The 17777-nt window shown below is 40.5% G+C and overlaps 1 protein-coding gene across 6 annotated transcripts in view; it reads left to right on the top strand.

Moving 5' to 3' along the window:
- The window catches only part of EBF1 (EBF transcription factor 1), a 395554-nt gene that overhangs the window by 287084 nt on the left and 90693 nt on the right, over nucleotides 1-17777 (top strand). For 4 of the 6 annotated variants that reach the window (XM_022590266.3, XM_022590263.3, XM_022590269.2 and 1 more), the window contains exon 9: nucleotides 9844-9974. In XM_022590266.3, coding sequence (XP_022445974.1) covers nucleotides 9844-9974 — 131 coding nt within the window. Of the gene's footprint in view, nucleotides 1-9840; nucleotides 9975-17777 lie in introns of all 6 variants that reach the window. The other 2 variants (XM_022590262.3, XM_022590267.2) reach the window with 1 other exon arrangement.

Raw genomic sequence — 17777 nt, 5'->3', positions numbered from 1 at the left:
CCATCACAAGCATAAATCCAACACACCTAATGAACACATTGACCTAAGCCAGCCACAATGTAGGATTCTGAATGATCCCTCTTTCATGCAGCTTCTTTATTCCTTTGCACCTTGGTTTGCTTCACCGAGCTCAGCAGTCAGAACCCTCCCCTTTCCTTTGTCACAGGGTTGGAAACCCCAGAACCATCTACCAGGCTCTGGCCCATTGACAACTTGCCCCAAGCCAGCTTTTCCAACTGAGAAATGAGTAACTTCACTGCTTCCAGGGATAGATGCACAGGAGGGCAAAACAAACATCAGCCTGTTTCATTGAAGATGGAGCTCTGAATTACAAACCCCCTCCCCTGAGAAAGCCTCCTTAGAAACATAGAAAACCTAATGAACATGATAGAAACAGCTGTTGTAGCTAATTTTATCAAACGGTGACTAATACTAATCCTCTTGAAATGGAGAAAAAGAAACAAAGCATACATGAATATATTCTGCTTGGATCATTCATCCAGTCGGAATTATATGTCATCTCTTCTTAAAGTCGGATCTGCAGAGAGGATACAGGTCTTGCTTTTCTATCTTTATGTGCAAACATCAGTGTAAACCCCTATTAGGACAGTGAACGGAATGAGTCCTAGAATTCAATAGGAGGAGGAAGACAAAGCCCTCTGACAAAAAAAGTAGATTCTCCGTACGTTTAAATTCCTTCTTAGGAAAATTCTTTGCAAAAATATTTACTAGAAAAAGACCAAGTTGATGTCAACTGAGACTAAGTAGCGAACTGTTAAAGTATCTGCACACATCTCTGTTTTGAATGCTGAATTTAGTCTGACTCCCAGACACAAGGAGGCTAAAAATTCATATTCAGAGAAGGAAAGGCAAACCTTGGAGAACAGATGGAGCAGAGTTCAGCATAAAGGTTTAATCCTATCAGGCCGATTCCTGTATGACCATCTGGATAATCCGGCACACGCATTCAAGGCCTGTTAAAAATACGGCTCCAGCCAAGATTAGCGTCACAGATTTTCCACTAGACTTGCTCATATTTGACTTTATGATTTTCCAGGCCCAGGAAGATTGCTTGCAAATAAACACTTGAGGATTCCATGAAGAAGCAGTGACATGTTTGGTTTTTTTTAACCTGAAAATTGTTTCCTTTCTTCACAGTATTGGGTGTCCTTTTTTGGAAAGTGACTTTCATTTCCATTTCCTCCCTGACTTTCATATCTAGAACTTTTCTTATAACAGGATAATCAGGAGAATTGGGCTAAAAATAATTTTGTGCGTGAAAGTTCTCATCAGGAGGAAAAGAGTTATTTACCTACTGTATAATCAGAGGCAAGTGAATTTACTATTGTTGCAACAAATATCACAATTGGACCCATGAATAATTCATTTTGAGGATTCTTCCACCCTCCATGATAATTTTTCTCTGTTGCTTTGCAAAGGGGTGGCTGACAGTCATAGGACAAGAAAAAAGAAAAACTGATGGCATTATTTGCTGTGAGCTGCTCTAGGATTAATATTTTGTACATTTTAATTTTGGATTTGACAGATCAAACTTGAGGTGGAAAGCAGTACATTCTCACCTCTTTGAGTTATAAAATTCTGAGCTCCCGAAATGTTTTTGTTTTTTTATTTATTTGTTTGTTTATTTATTTATTTTTGGCTGCATTGGGTGTTCGTTGCTGTGCGCAGGCTTTCTCTAGTTGCGGCGAGCAGGGGCTACTCTTCGTTGCGGTGCGCGGGCTTCTCATTGCAGTGGCTTCTCTTTGTTGCGGAGCATGGACCCTAGGCGTGCAGCCTTCAGTAGTTGTGGCACGTGGGCTCGGTAGTTGTGGCTCGCTCGCTCTAGAGCGCAGGCTCAGTAGTTGTGGCACACGGGCTAAGTTGCTCCACGGCATGTGGGATCTTCCCGGACCAGGGCTCGAACTGTGTCCCCTGCATAGGCAGGTAGATTCTTAACCACTGCGCCAACAGGGAAGCCCTCCTGAAGTGTTTTTAACAAACAATTTTTGCATATTATGAAACAATGCTGTGTTGCGTGTCATTAAATCAAAAAGCCTTAAACAAGTCTTTCAAGTGCAATTTAGAAGTTACAGGTACATCAAAATGTCAAGATTTTTCACTGTTAAATTTTTAAATCACCCTGTGTAGTGAACCTGCACAAAGTTCTGGATCACAAATAGGCAAACTCGGAAATCCCAAAGTGCTTGTCCTGGAATGTTCGGATTACGATTATTGCCCCAGGATTTCTGTACCAGGATTTCTGTCCTTCCCTTGTTCAGATCTATGTCCACTCATTGTTGAGGAATTTTGCTAATTCAGAACAGAATAAGAAATCTGCAAAATAAATGGCAAGTAGATATGATTTGGACTTGCTCTGTATTTAGCAAATGGCATAGTTTGGAACTTAGGTATTCTGCTAAGTTCAGATACACCTAGACAGCCCCACTGGGTTAACTCTGCCTTGATGTAGATGGATATTAGATCCATGTTTCCATCTAGCAACTATGAATTTTTCCTTCACTTGTTTTCTGAGAGAGCCATTAATGTCAAAGCAAAGGGCTTTCTTGCCAAATGAAGTCACTTTGGAATAAAGGATGAAAAACACTTGAAATTCTTGAACTCCTCATTTAACATTTAATAGATTTAATTGCATCTGGTGTTGAGAAATATCTATATCATGGGTTACAGTTCCCTTCAGAGTGACAAACACACCATCACACACAAACACCCACATACACACAGGGGGTTGGGGGAGAGAAGGAGGGAGGCTCTTTTGCATATATAATATGTGATTCTTTGCCAAGTAATATCTAGATATGCTAGTGGATGGGGCAATAAATGCAGGCCAATAACAAAACCAACCCAAATAAAAACGCTAATAAACAATAAAATGCTTAACTGCATAAAGCAATTACTAAAGAAAATAAAGGAAGGCAGAAATAAATCTGGTTAGTAAAGTTAAAGTAAGAGCATAAGTGTTACAAAGACTGCTCCATCTTGAGTGAGGAAACCGTCAAATTTTTTAACTGTTTATTAGTTGGCTAGGAGTCTGTGGTGGGGTTAGCATTCTGAAAGTGAAGTTTGCACCCTCTGGTGCTAGGGTTCAGGTCAGGCATTATAACTGCTACTGGTTTCTAAGGCTTCCAGTTGGAGGGTGGGTGAACCCAGAATAGATTCACTTCCTGTACATGGTGAAAATACACAGAGCCAGGTTTCCCAGGAGGGTCAAACCCTCTGTTTGCCCTCTTCCCTGGCCAGCAGCTGCTGGATGTCAGGATCAAAGAATGCAGGTGTTGCTCCTGATGAGCTGTGAGCAGTCAGGAGAATCATCATTTCACTTTAGAAAAGACCAGCAAAAATAATAGTTCCAATTAAACAGGAAGGGCAGATAACTGTGCACTGAGTCCAAGTGCGGGTACTTTGTGTCCCCATCCATCTCTGAAACAGGCTTGCTCCCAAGCACAACCTTACCAAAATCGAGTAGATACAAGGGAGAAAGGGCTGAGAGTTGATGAGGTCACAGGTGTCCCATAGAAATGAGCTGAGCTCATGGGTTTCACAACATTTTCTGCCAAGTCTCAAGAATTTGGGGCAATAACATTAAAGTTAATTCCTCATTTCTGAAAAGATTGCCATTAATATTCATTCCAGGGTAATGAGAGCCTTAAAAAAAAATTCTACTTTGTAATTACTGATGCCAAATCCACCCCCTCAGTAAGCTTAGCTATGTTAGCAAGTCACTGGGTTGGAATTATCCTGGGGAAGTTTTGCAGTCCGCCTCATAATCTGCGATGGTGAGACTATGGTGTGTTCTCGTAAATAAACTCTGGTTAGTGGGGAACTCATGATGACAGTAATTGTTGTTATAGCAACTAGCGTGCTATGTGCATGGAACATAGTAAAACAGCAATACCCAAGCAGACACTTTCTGCATTTTGCCAGGAGTCTGTGAGGTGGGTCCCACCACTGCTTAGAGCGGGTGACTCAGAGAGAGGGTAAGTGACTGCTTCAAGGTCGCACTGGGTGGTAGATGTGGAACTTGAAAAGCTGGAGCTCTGGCCCATTTTCAGATGCTATAATACCCTGAGTGTTAAAATCAACTTAACATAATTGCATCTTTCTGTCTTTACTCAGAAGCCATTAAGGGCTGGTGCTGGCATCTTCACCTCCATTGTAAGCATCAGTATCTGCTCTGTAGAAATGTTCATCAGTAGTAGAGAGTTCTGGTTAACAGAATGCTGGAAAAAGAGGGTTTCCATTTTCTTTTCCATATACCATACACAAAGAAAATGGAAAGTAACATTACCTCCACTTCAATGGAACTTTATTTTGAGATTTGGAGTGGGATTAAAGCATTTCTAAATTTGTACCTTTTACCAACTGATTGAGCGTTGTTTCTCCATGGTATTTAAATACAGGGATGGAGAAAAGAGCCAAACACCACCTCTAGTGAGGCTTCTGTAGTGGGACATCGACTGTCACAAAAGCCTCATTTTGGGGATAAGAGATGGGAAATGCTGCACCCGGGTCATCTATACAGCTACCCCAAACAAGTGAGGTGTTGATCACAGTACAAAGAGATTTCAGAGGCAAAAGTAAGAGCAGCCCCAGGACCCTGTTGATAGCTACGCACACCACTAATTCACCTCAATGGGCAGGCACCTCTGAGCTCAATTAACCCTTATTCCCAAGGCCCCCCATAAACCCCGAGGTAAACATGGTTCTCCCGGCCCTGGCTTTCTATCAGTGAAATAGATCATTGCTATTGGAGGCTGAGGGGCGATTCCAGTTTATAAATTCACCTCGCTAATAAAAAGCCTGATACTTCCAGTGTGGGTGAGCAGGCATTCGAATCTTGTAATACCGATTCTATAAATCAGAAAATTTCAAACTGCTGAGGCCATCCATGATTTCTTCTGCCTTCTGTGGCTATTGGAAGGAAATATAAACCCTCTGGAAGTAGAGCAGGTGATAGCAAATGGCCCCTGGTGCAATTGTCTGCACACAGAACATTAGTTGTTAAATATGTACTGGAGCCTGAACGATTTCTTTCTTTCGTTTTTTTTTTTTTTTCCCCCTCGTTCTACCCTCTCTTTTCCTTCTCACCGCAACCATTGTTCAGAAGCAAATTGGAAATCTGGTAATTAGGCCCTGACTCACGGTGTAGTATTAGAGTTCCGAGCCAAAGTTCAACACCCTGAAATGAAATTTAAACCAATTAATCTGTTAGATTTTTATCGCTTGTCCGTGTTTTCTCAGCAATTCCCCCAGCACGTGGCCTTTGATCAACTCTCATACAAACGCTAAAATGTGTGCCTGCTGCTAGCAAGATGGGAATGACATTAACATGGTACTCATAAAACAATCAGAGCAGAGAAGCCCTCAAACAGGCAGGGCATAGTAATATTTAATAAAAGCGCACACATAATCTTCAGAATTAGCATTTTGTGCCTTGCAGTACCTTTGGGAGAAGAGCTTTTATTTGTGGAGTGATCATTATTATAACAAAGAAGAGCTACCTAATAATTTCCACTTTAACTCTGCAATGTGCCACGAGCATTTCAGAGCCATTATGCTAAACTGTGGTGGTATAATCATGTTATTGTCATAGTCTGAAGGAAGGAAAAATCTCCTTTACTTGGGTGGCTGTTGTGAGTGGGAGGAGAGGTTTAAAAAAAAACAAAAGAGAAAAAAACACCCAAACTTTTATTTTTAATGAGATTTAGAACCAGGAATTGGCTGACTGTCCTTGTGGAGACCCAGAGTGTGAAAATTCATTGGCGAGGAAGAAAGACTCTTTCATTAATTAAATCAAGATTTGGCCGGTAAAAGTGGTTTTGTATTCAAATCCACTCCTCTCCCCCATTCCATAATGTTTCCTTGGAGATAGAATTGTATTGATTATTACACTCCTGGGCTGGACTGAACTCTTTCATGAGTCTTTTCACCTTCAGATTTCACCAAACACATCCACCGTGACTATTATAAACTATCTTCCCTCTGCATCTCTCTGGATATCCTGAGTGAAAGAAAAACAAGTCGTTGCAGACGTTCTCCGAGCTTTCTCAGAGAAAACATACCCCAAGAGAAGACGGAAGGGGAGGCTCAGGGTCTGTTACTTAGCACATCTGAGCTTAAAAAAAAAAAAAAGTAGCATCAATTTGCTCTAAAACGTATAACCTTTATGTCGCACAGAATTAAATGCTCTGCTGTTATTTCTTAAATTAAAACGTATTACCTTAGTATGTGCTCACTGGAAAAATTCAAACCATACAGCTATCTATAGAGTAGAATTTAATAGTCTCCTTTCTCTAGTCACCTTCCTTTTTCATATGGACCCACTGGGGACAGTTCGTGTACATCCTTCCAGACTTTTGTCTGTCATACCTGTTCACACATACCTACACACGCTCATGCATATAGGCTAATAGATATCAGTTTTTAAGTTAACAGAATCACACTATTCATCAGGCTACAAATTGATTTTTGTTTTACTTACTGACATATTTTGACGTCTTTCCATGTCAGTTTATAGAAAATTTTTTTCGTCCATTCTAATGACACTCCACATATCCTATGGTATGGATGTACTATAATTTATTTAATCACTCCCTTATTGGGGGCACCTAGACTCTTACGCTGTTTACTGTCGATACTACAGTGAACATCTGGGTACTTGTTATTTTAGGCACGTTTGCAAGTACTTCCTGGGCTGCTTTTAGTCTGGCAAGTTTGTTTGTGACTAGGGTCAAAATGTAAGATGGCAGCCGATGAGTTAAATTTAAGTCCATAAACATTTTGTTTAGCCTACACAGTAAAAAATATATATATATTGAATTAGTTGCCAGCATTTAAAGATTGGGAAATTTCACATAAAAATCTGGGCTCCTGGCTTCTTTAGAAAGATCAGAAGACCAGGTCACACTGGCACTGCATCTGTGCGGGGATGCCAATGGCTGGAGCTTCCCCAATTCGGTATCAGCAGCCATCCATCTCATGCTTATTCTGAGACCCTGAGCTGCTGTATTCATTTGTGTTTCTTGCCTTGGCCTGTATGGATTTGTGAGTTCTTAACAACTGCTCTTGAGCCTGGTTCATTTAGCTAGTCACAGTGTTTTCTACCGTGCATTATTGACATTATAGCGTTCTTCATTTGCAGGACTGTCTCATGCATGAAAACTTAGCATCTTTGACTTCCAGGTACTAAATGCCAGTAACATCCCTTCCTCACCCCTCTCTCTCAGTGGGTCAGCCCATGATTCCTTTACATATTTTCCAATCTTCCCAATGGGGGAGTGCCACAGAGCTTCCTCTCAAGACTGCCATGACACAGATGTATAGGAGCACCTTTGGAACCCTTTGAGGTCTCAACTTAGAAAGGGCTGCCCGACTGACTTGTTCTGAGAATGGCACTTAGTTCCCTAAGCAGGGATAGTGGATCGTGTTGAGCATTGAGGTAGGATGGATCCAGGGGTGCCACTCTTTTCCTTTAGTACTTCCTCCGGCGCTTTTTGTTCCTCCCCCAAAACTAAGAAGATGGTATTGTATATTGTTTCCTCACCAGTTTTCCTCTTGAAACTTGATGCTCATTTACCTCTGACTAGTTGACGTGTACCTTTTCTTCTGGATGGTTGAAAACATTATCACTTTCCTTAGGAAATGTCTGAACACATACACACACATCTATACATATATGTACTTACATGCCTTCTATATCCTACAAATAACAAATGGAAAAAAGAGAGCTGGGGTCAAGTATAAAATTGGCAGTTCTTGACCATGTTATTATAACTTCTTTACAATAAGAGAGTCTGTCAAAGATAAGCCAACACGCCCTTGTGTCTGCTTTTGTGCAACGATGAGAAAGCCTGGAGGAGTCCATACTTAACTAAAGGAACGTGCTTGTGTGATTAAAAAATAACATTTAAAAAACTAAAAGAAATCCCAAAGCTAATACAGATAATAAACACCAAGATTATTTTGTGGTTTATGAGGGCAATCACAGGGTCAGCGTTTAATGATACCATTGGATTCCACACTTTGCCATCAGGCAGGAATCTTTCAAGACCAGTTCAGTTAAACCAATATTCTAGTCTTCTCAGAAGTATCTGGGGATATAGTAATACCTTTTCTACTCCACTCTAGCAACTAAGTACTTATACTGAGTTAGAAATTAAGAATTAAGATTTTGAGACATTAACTAGAATGTTTCCAAACTGCTTATATTTTAAGAATTTTATATAGTTGTTAAATGTAGTTTATTTCTCTTATAAATTGCTTGGAATCATGCATCATATTCTGTCATTAGTTTAGGAGTACTCAATTATGCATTTAAACGTGGTTACTTTTAAAGGAAGATTTTACGAAAAAGTCCTATGCCTGTGGAACATTGATCACCACCTTTATATGTGTCAAAAATTGAACAAGAATTTTCAAGCAATGAATCATTTGCATTTCCTTGATTAATTATTTTGTTTTTAGGAGAAAGTGGGGGAGAGAAAAGGCATCTGAACTGCCCAGTTTTAGTTGTAAATGCATTGCTGTGAGTTCAGCCAACATGAAATGTTTAGTTTGGATATTTCCAAATTTCTCTGTGCAATTTTATAAGATAAATTTGACTCAAAATCAAACCCATTCTGCTTGTTTGTGTGGTGGCACATGAGCAATGGTTCCAGTGGGCTGGGCTTCATATTTTCTTTTCTTCTTGCAAAAGTTAAAGCATGACATTTTGCCAAATTTGACAAAGTCCAATAATTTTTTTGCCAGTTTCTTCCTGTTAAAATTAACTGGTGCTCTCATTGGCTTCAATGCTTGGAAAGTCAGTCTAGGGTACTTAATAAACATTTTATTAAAGAGGAGGGTCTCACTTTCTCTCCTTAGACAATATCTCCTTTGCTTTAGAATTTTGCTTTGTTCCTTTTCATAAAAGTGATCATGAAAACAGCAGCATGGCATTGTGGAGTTAAAAATCCTGAGTGGTACGAAAGTACCCTCTGAGAGATTTCATTTTTGCCTAGTAATTCTTTTGAAAGCACGCCATGCTCATCAGGCAAACCACCTCTAGTGTGTTTGGAATCACAGTATTTGCAAATTATTTCCCATCTCCAAGGGCCATTTATAATGGAAAGAAAGGAGATAGGAAGTTTTGAGAAAGCCAGTTCTTGGGTTTTATGCCTGGGAATGACAACAAAGCAAAGGTCATGGGACTTTCTGTGGTTCAGCCCTGACTCAGCTATTTGGTTACATAATTCACCCTGAGTGACCTGCATACTTTGCATCTATAAAATGGGATCCATGACATTTATTGAAAAAAACTTAGTGACTTTTATTCAGGAATATTGCTCTGTTAGTGGTACAGACAGAAGGCATGGAACAAGAATGATGTTCTGCTCCAGCCTCCTTTCTTTCTTCCCTTCCCATCAAACAGCAATGTTTATCTAAAAAATCTATGAGCTTTCTTTTCAGGAGATGTATTTAATTATGAAGCAATTCTATGAGGTTTCCAGTGTATTTTAAAACATCACCCATTTAAAAAAAAATCCTTAGCATTTCATAAATTAAATTTTGCTTCTACATTTTATTTCATAAGATTTCAGGTTTGAAAAAGATTTGGGTAACATATATGTATCTTAATAGAAACAATGAAAAGCATGCTTTTAAAAACTGAAATTGCACCCTGAGGTTTCAGGTCCTAATGTGACTAGGAAATGCTGAGATCTTGAGGGACTTTCTGTTCGTGAAAAGATAAAAGATTTTTTTTTTTTCTTTTCCTCAAGTCTCCCATCATTAAAGTTTGGTTCTAACAGCCGACTCCTTCTCTTTTTCATGTGTGTTGAAAAGCAGCTACTCCCTGTATCAAAGCCATCAGCCCGAGTGAAGGATGGACGACGGGAGGTGCGACTGTGATCATCATAGGGGACAATTTCTTTGATGGGTTACAGGTCATATTCGGTACCATGCTGGTCTGGAGTGAGGTAGGTGTTGTCTGAACATTAATATCTAATAGCTTGGTCTAGTTGAGGAGACTGTCTACACTTGCATTTCTAAGAGAGTGTGTAGAATTTAGAGATGGCAGTCTGGGTGGGCCAGCTCCAGTCTACAGAACTCTGGAAACTAGGAAAGATGGGTTGGGTTTACCAGGAGGCATCACTTTCTACTGGAATGACTTCCATCCACTGGCCCATCAGCACCAGGAGACCTTCTGTTTTGTCATTTGTCCTCATGGGCTAGCCACAGTGTGGAGGTCCTATTATGTATTGGGAATTGGAAAGGAGATGCAAAGTCACAAAATATATAGGCAAAGCCCTGTTCAAACTGTCACAAGGTAGTAATCTGTGAACATTTGTAGATGGAGTCTATTGTAGGACCATCTTCAAGGATCACCATTCATGTGACAGTGAGAATCCAGGTGTAGGTGGTTCTTGACTTATTCAGTGACTCTTCATCAGAGAGTGAGCAGTTCGCCAGGGGAACCTAGAAGAACCCAGAGCCCTAGGAGTTTATACCTCTCAGGCATCTATCTCAGTGTGGGACTTCAACCATATGAAAATGACTATGCTCTATTTTTGCAGTACTTTCCAAGCACTGTGATCATTATTTTAACCTGCAAGTTGACTTGTCTGGCAATAATCAACATTAGCTCAAATTACAAAACATAAGTATCACCATTCCTTAGAAGCCATGGCAAACTTGCCTTTGCTTTCTAAATTCTGAGCCTCGATTTCTTAGCCAGCATGCCCAGAGCCCCTTTTCTTTCATCTCCCCGAAGTTTAGAGTAAAAACAAGGTTAGAACTGCAAGAGACCATTGAGCTCACTTATCTGACACACTTTACAAGTGCTCATAGAATGGCTAAACTTTATTGAGACTTACTGGATTCTGGGCACTGCGCTGAGTTCTTGACATAGATCATCTTAATCTTCCCTCTACACCACAAGGTAAATACTCTTAACGTGTATCTTTTCTTGATAAGGATACTGAGACTTAGACATATGTAATTACATCACCCCAGAGCAGCCACCCAGAGCCCATGGAGTGTGAGTGATAGGTATGTGGCCACACAAAGGAGTCAGTAGCAGAGCTGGAGCTAGAACTCAGAGTTTCTATTTCCATTTCTGGTTGTCCTCCCATGACACCACTGTTTAGCCCATCCAGATGTTTTGATTGTGTTTTCTCTTTGGAGGGGCCACAGAGATAAGCAGAAAGTTAAGACTGTGACAGTTGAGTACATTTATCTTTCCAAAGCAGAGGCTGCCCTTCCTTTTAAGCCTTCTATGTGCACACCTCACTGCCAGTAAGCCGCTCCAGCAAGCTCCTTGCCAGCCCGTTCTGCCGCTGCCTTTGTCTTTCCCATGCATCCAACAAGCGGCATGCTCTTGGCCAGAGAATCCAAGCTCCCTTAAAGCTGAATCAGAGATGGACTTCTCAGCCCACCAAACTCATTGCTGTCCACGTTAGAACAGCGCAGGTCTGGAGGTGGACTGAACTCCCCTGGCTGACTGCACCCCATTCTTTGTTGGAAACATTGGGTTGTAACATTAGAAGCATCACGTACGTGGCAGATGTTTCTTCCTCGCTGCTGGAGACAACAATGCTCACAAGGATAGCCATTCCCAGGTCCCCTGGGCTGTGTCTTCATCCCTTCCTACCCCCCATTCTTTTGCTTGTCCTGGACCTTGAGAAGAGGGGAAGAATAAATAGAATATGAACTTTTTATCCGGGTCATAGCAGTCACAGTGAGGCCTGAGAAGTGGGGCTCAGAATCAGCCATATTCTTGACCCCTGAGAATAAGTGGGGTTAGCGTGATGCTCCCTTTACAACCTCATGCCTGTCTTAGGCCAGGTGCACCACGTTGGATGTGGAATAAAGGACTTCAGCATATCAGGAAATTGTTAATTTTTCCCTGCACCTTGTCAAGGTCCCCAGTTTCCTCTCGGTTCCCTCACTTTCTTGCCCTTTTTGGTGAACACGTAAGGGAGGCTAAATTCTACCTTAGATTTATCTAAATTGCTTTAAAGGATCTGTTTCCATATAAAAATCAACACAAGTCATGAAAAAGAAAATCCACTGAGGTGATACCTTTGTCCTCCTCCCTCATGTGTCCCTCCATTACCCCTGCCTTGAGTGTACCAGAAGCCCCTCATGATGGATCTGGGGGGTCCAGCTGGGAGGTGAGGGTTGGAGGGCGCATGCTCCTTCTTTGCCCACCTCCTCCTCACAAACTGCTCTCCTTCGTGGATATATCATAAATCAGCTATGACTCTTCCCTGGTGAAAGCCCACTATGTAGTTTCCCAAAATGTTTTAGCTAATATTCTTTTAAAATAAATAAATCCCCTGCAGCATTAGCAGTTGGGCGTCTGGATGGAGGACTTTAATTTGGCCTGTTATCATCATGATGGTCCTGACATTTGGAAAAATGAGTCTTGCAGAGGTGAACTTTTTGTAAATATTCTAAACTATTTATAAATTTAGATTTTCATCCAGGCTATTTGACAGGTATGATGTTCTCTCTTTTTTAGTGCAGGGAGAGAATCTGGTACTGCTCCAAATCCCCAAATCCATTGTATACTGACGAGAAATTGAGAAGTAGCTCACATTTACTAAGGGTTTTCATGCGTAGGCACTTTATGGGTGTTATTTTATTTGATTCTCGTTATAGCCCCATGTTACATACATATAATAACTAAGCCAAATGTCAGAGAGGGTCAGAGATCCACCATCACACTGACAGATAGGGCTAGAGATGGGATTGAACCACAATGTATGTTTTTACAAAGGAAATACAAGCCCACGTTAATGAGAGAGCAAATAGGTAGAATCTTGAGAGTAAGGAAGGACAGGAAGAAGAGAGGAAAAAAAGACATGCACAGTAATCCAGGTGGTACAGTAGTAAGGGTAGTAATAGCAACAGTAGTAGTAACTATGACTGTTGTTTTTAGTCAAAATTAAATTGTGTCTTTTATTTTGGTAGGGCCCAAAGAAATTGGGGGCCATTTCTCCAGGCTTCCACTGGATAGAATCAGAACTTGGTAACTGTGACTATTAAGAGAAGATATCTATGAAAGTAGAGTATGACTAATATTAGCTAACATTCATTGAGCACTTAGTTCCTGCCAGGTACTATGCTAAGTGTTTGCCATGGCTCTCACGTGAACCTGGTGACAGCTCGCATGGGTAGCATGTATAACATGCTGTTCTCATTTTACTAACCAGGAAACTGAGCTTGGGGAAGTTAAATAAGCTGTTCAGTTATCAACTGGTGGAGATGCGATGTGAACCCAGACAGTCCAAATCCAGGGCTCACCTTTTTAACCGTCCATGATTTAGCCTATGTCAAAATTTTTACCCTAGGGTTTTACCATATCAGACCAGGGTGGAATTGCCATTGATGCCTTATACTTGATGGTATCTTAACAGTTACTGTCACCTCCCAAAGTAAGCTAGACTTGTCATGTAGAGAATCAGAAGAGCGGTCCCTTCATTTTCTAGTTGTGTAAGTTTGTGGGTGGAGCCGTTGGCTTACAGGAAGAATTTACCCTTATGAAGGGTATATGCTTTGTGTTAGAGGCAGAAGACAACCTCTTCTTTTTCTATATGAATGACTAAGTTACTTGTATATTTAAGACAGTTAACCTGCCTGGGCCTCTTCTCTAGAGTAGGACCCCAGTCTATTCAAATTCTTTGTCCCTGGCCACATTTTCTCTTGAGGTTATGCCACCTCTGAGATCTAGTACTTTGCATTTTAAGTAGACTTCTATCTCTTCTCCGTTTCTTCACTCTGTCGCTCAAAGCACGCAGGAAGCGGGCTGGTGGGCCGGGACAAGGAGATAACACTTTGGATTAGCAGCTGATGCTATTATTTCGAGTCTCTTTTTAGCTAAAGAAGTTTAAAAAAGAGCCAGAGAAAACAGGGCTGGCTTCATTTACCCTCATCTGTGCCCTTCCTCTACCAACCCAATCTTTTGCAAGTGAGTAGTTCATTTTAGCTCACTGATGGCCCCCAGTTGGGAAGAAGACAGGTGGCACTGTCCCGTTCCTAACTCAGGGCTGCCTTCTGTGAGCTCCCAAGTTTGGGGTGAACCACAGGGCTTTCCTGTGAATTTGGTTTGCTATCTTTGTTACTCTTCCTTATTGCTTCTCGCCCTTTCTCCTCTCTTTTTACAAAGCAAATTATTTTCCTGATACTCTCGTACTCCTTGTCATGTCTTACACCAGAAGACTTAAAAAAAAAAAAAATCTTTGTAGTGTTTTATATATAAACCCAGAGAAACCAACAGGGTTGATGTGTGCTAATGTTTAATGTGGGTTGAGTTTTTTTCTTGAATACACATGTACTTCATTGCTTTTGCTTTTCTACCAACCTGTGATTTGGAAGGGCAAGGGGCTCCTGCTACTGGTTTGTCGAGCCAATTGTTATTTTAATATCTCCTTCTGAATTCCTCTAATTTCTAAACAGTGAGTACTGGTTGGCTTACCAGCTGGTGTGGAACACTGGGGTAGGTACTATCCGTGATTAAAGTGAGGCTTTGTGGGATCTGGTATATTATTTAGAAAGACAGCTTGCTCTCATGTAGCAAATTAGAGAGTTACATAATATATTTATGCAATCTAGAGTTAAATTTGTGGTTTAAAATTCCAGCTAAGGTTCTAGAAGGCAGAGAGAGTTGTGTAGTCAGAGGTAGACTGTTCCAGTAACCAATCAGGTTTCTATTATGTCCAGGTGGATCTCTGTGCTGGACATTTTAGGCTCTCACAATCCTTTTAATTAGTCACTGAAATAGCTGAGAGAATTTATACAGCTTATGGTGTTTAAGCTGCCTGTAAAAAATGTCCAGTGGTGGGATTGGCAGGGAGCAGAAGGTGGCGGGAATGGAAGACAACCATCCAAGAAAGGATTTAGATTTCACGGGGTAGCAGTGGGCTAGGAGCCAGATAGTAATTATAATCCTTCCATTGTCCAGTCAGAGCACCTATATTTTAGTCATTGTTGGTCACTGGACCTCCATCTCAACATCTGAAAATGAGGGTCTTAGACCAAATCCTCTTGGAAACCAGCTACAATTCTAGTCATTCCTTTTATCTAGAATTAATTCCCTTGAAACCCCCCCAGCAGTAAGAAGGGTGGGAGTGAGGATGGGTTGGAAGTAACTTCTTCCACTATTGTTTTGTTCTTCACTTTTAGAACACATTTGCAGTATACAATATCATGTTTATTTTGAACTTCATCAAAATGATTTAATTAGCCCCCAAACTGGATCTCCCTATTGATACCTCTTCAGTCCATATTTTCACTCTCTACACTTCACATTCTGGTATCTGATCTCCACCTGAGACTTATACCACAATGTTGCTCTAATTCATCTTCCAGATAGTTCTATGGAATATACCAGTTCTTTCGGATTTTAATAGGCACCCCATGGCAGATGGGGGTGGGAGGCTTTTCCCAGTGAATTTGGGAAATGTTGAGTCAAACAGATTCCACTGGTCCTGTCCTAGAGTTTTCGAGGTACTTATATGCCCTTTGACTATCTAAGACATAGTATGCAGCATGTTCCAAAGTTTGTGACCACAGAACCTGTTTTTTCAGGGATCACTTTACAGGAAGATATACTGATAATGGCTGAAGTATATTTAGATTTCATGTTAATGAAGTAAAGTCATGAAACCCAATTATGAAGTGATTGGGCTGGTGTAGATGTAGGAAAATCTGCAATATTTGCAGAGTATTATTCAGATTAGACCAACGTTTGGAGCCATTATTGTTTAATCCTGCAAGGCTCTGAACAGAATTTCTCTCATATTTTACATCTGGTTTTAGTCCGTGCACACTTGACGTTAGATGCCATGTGATTTTGTAGGACAGCTATATTTAAAGATTGCCAGGACCACTTAGCTCAAATGGGAGAAGCCAGCGTTACATTACTGTATGAACCAGTTAGCCTCATCCAGGGGCCATACACTGTCTTTTTCATCCAGATGAATGTTTTCTTCAACGGCATTCCCAGAGACAGGCAGAAGGCAAAAGAAGCCACCCTTTGGGAAACCTGTGGGTGACCATGGTCAGGTAAATAGCAGTTTGTGGGGCTGAGAAGCAATTTTGCTGCTTGAATCCGGAAGTCGGAAAATAAGGTTTTAAATGCAGTTATTGATTTCTTCCCTTCTTCCTTTCCATATCTACTTTCTATTCTCATGTGTGCACATAGCTCAGAGGAAGGACTGTAAATTTCAAAAAAGAAAAATAGTATTTGCTCCTCTGTGACATCAAAAAATGAATGACTACAACTCATACATGCTCCCACTGTGAGTTTCCCAGGCCTTATATCCAGCCTTGATTTTCACTGAACCACATGTAGAGTCACAAAATTTTGAGGAGCATTTCCAGTCATCAACTGCAGCTGTTTTATTTTGAAAGTGAGGAAAAAGAGGTTCCAGCGCCCGCCGGTGCAGTGACTTGTCCTGAGAATGCCTTAGCTAGTTAGTGCTGGGATTTTAGCCCGGTTCTCCAGACACCAACCTCACTCCCCATTCAGCTTTCTCTTGTACCAGGATTTCTCGTGACATTTCCCTAGTTTTTTTTAACATACTTCCTTATATTTACCAAACCCTCCCAAGTTTTATACATAATAGCATCACAACTCTAACGACTATTATGTGTAACACATTTATATGAGATACAATTCCACTAAAATAAAAAAAATTAAGGTGGAGAAAGACATTGTGTCAAATATCTTCTCTTTCAAAAACTTTTAACATAAATAGGGCACAGTGTAAATAGCTGTGTCATCTACTTTACATATATTGAAGCTTACAGGTATAAGTTTAATTCAAAGTTTATTAAATGTACAGGTTTTAAATAATTCCTAATTGCCTGCTTTTTCCTAAATACATAAGTTGCCAAGTCTTTATTCAACCTGTACTTATTGATCATCTATTAAGAGGAAGATGCTTAATGCAAAATTTTAAACTTCATTTGTAAAGAATTAAAGGAGTAGTCTGAATCACTTGCATCAAACTTTGAATATGACTTTGAAGAATACCTTTCAAGTCCAAGTTATTTCACAGGGAATGATTTCTAAGTGAGCCAGCGTATTTAAAAAACAGATTAAAAATAGTCTAATGGCCTTTTTAATATAGTTACATAGTTACAACCATGCTCACCTTATGCTTTAAAATCCTCTAGTCTATATTGTTACTTTTGACTAAGGCACTTTAAGTCTATCCTCTATGTTGATAATTACGGGTTAGTTAAAAGCACCTTTAGGTTGACATTTTCAGCTATTTATTTACAGTGCATTCGGGAGGTACACATATGTGCCTATAACTTGAAAACGGATAAACCACAGAAGTGTGATGTGTTTCTAATTTTAACGTGAATCAAAGACAGAATTCGCAGCTGGCTGCAGTCATGTGACTTCAATGAAGAAAGTCAATATTTATATAGTGTTGTGCTCATTTCATCCATGTGCTCAATGCTGATTGCTGGAATGGCTCCCTGATGATCTGACCTAAAGCTTTTCTCCTTATGCAACCTTACTGGCTTCCTCTTTCCTAAAGCCGTAACTCCGTAGTTTGGGATTCAAGCACAGCCCCGTAAGCCTCTGACCTTTCTTTTCAACATCCATACCCACCATTCATCTTAACTTCTGCTCCAGTCACAATGAGTGATGGGATAAAGATGTGGCTCTTTATGCCCGCAGTGATTTTTTTCACCTCTGCACTCTTGTCTTGTTTATGCCATTCCTCCTTCCACAATGCTTTTCCCTCCTTTCTGTGCCC

Source organism: Delphinapterus leucas, unplaced genomic scaffold (assembly GCF_059928025.1).
Source record: "Delphinapterus leucas isolate spDelLeu-1000000601 "Yukka" unplaced genomic scaffold, BTC_Dleu_Yukka2 spDelLeu_asBTCV2_sq76, whole genome shotgun sequence".
In the NCBI taxonomy this organism is placed as follows: Eukaryota; Metazoa; Chordata; class Mammalia; order Artiodactyla; family Monodontidae; genus Delphinapterus; species Delphinapterus leucas.
Note: the sequence above shows the minus strand (reverse complement) of the source record. Positions and strands in the feature narration are given on the sequence as shown.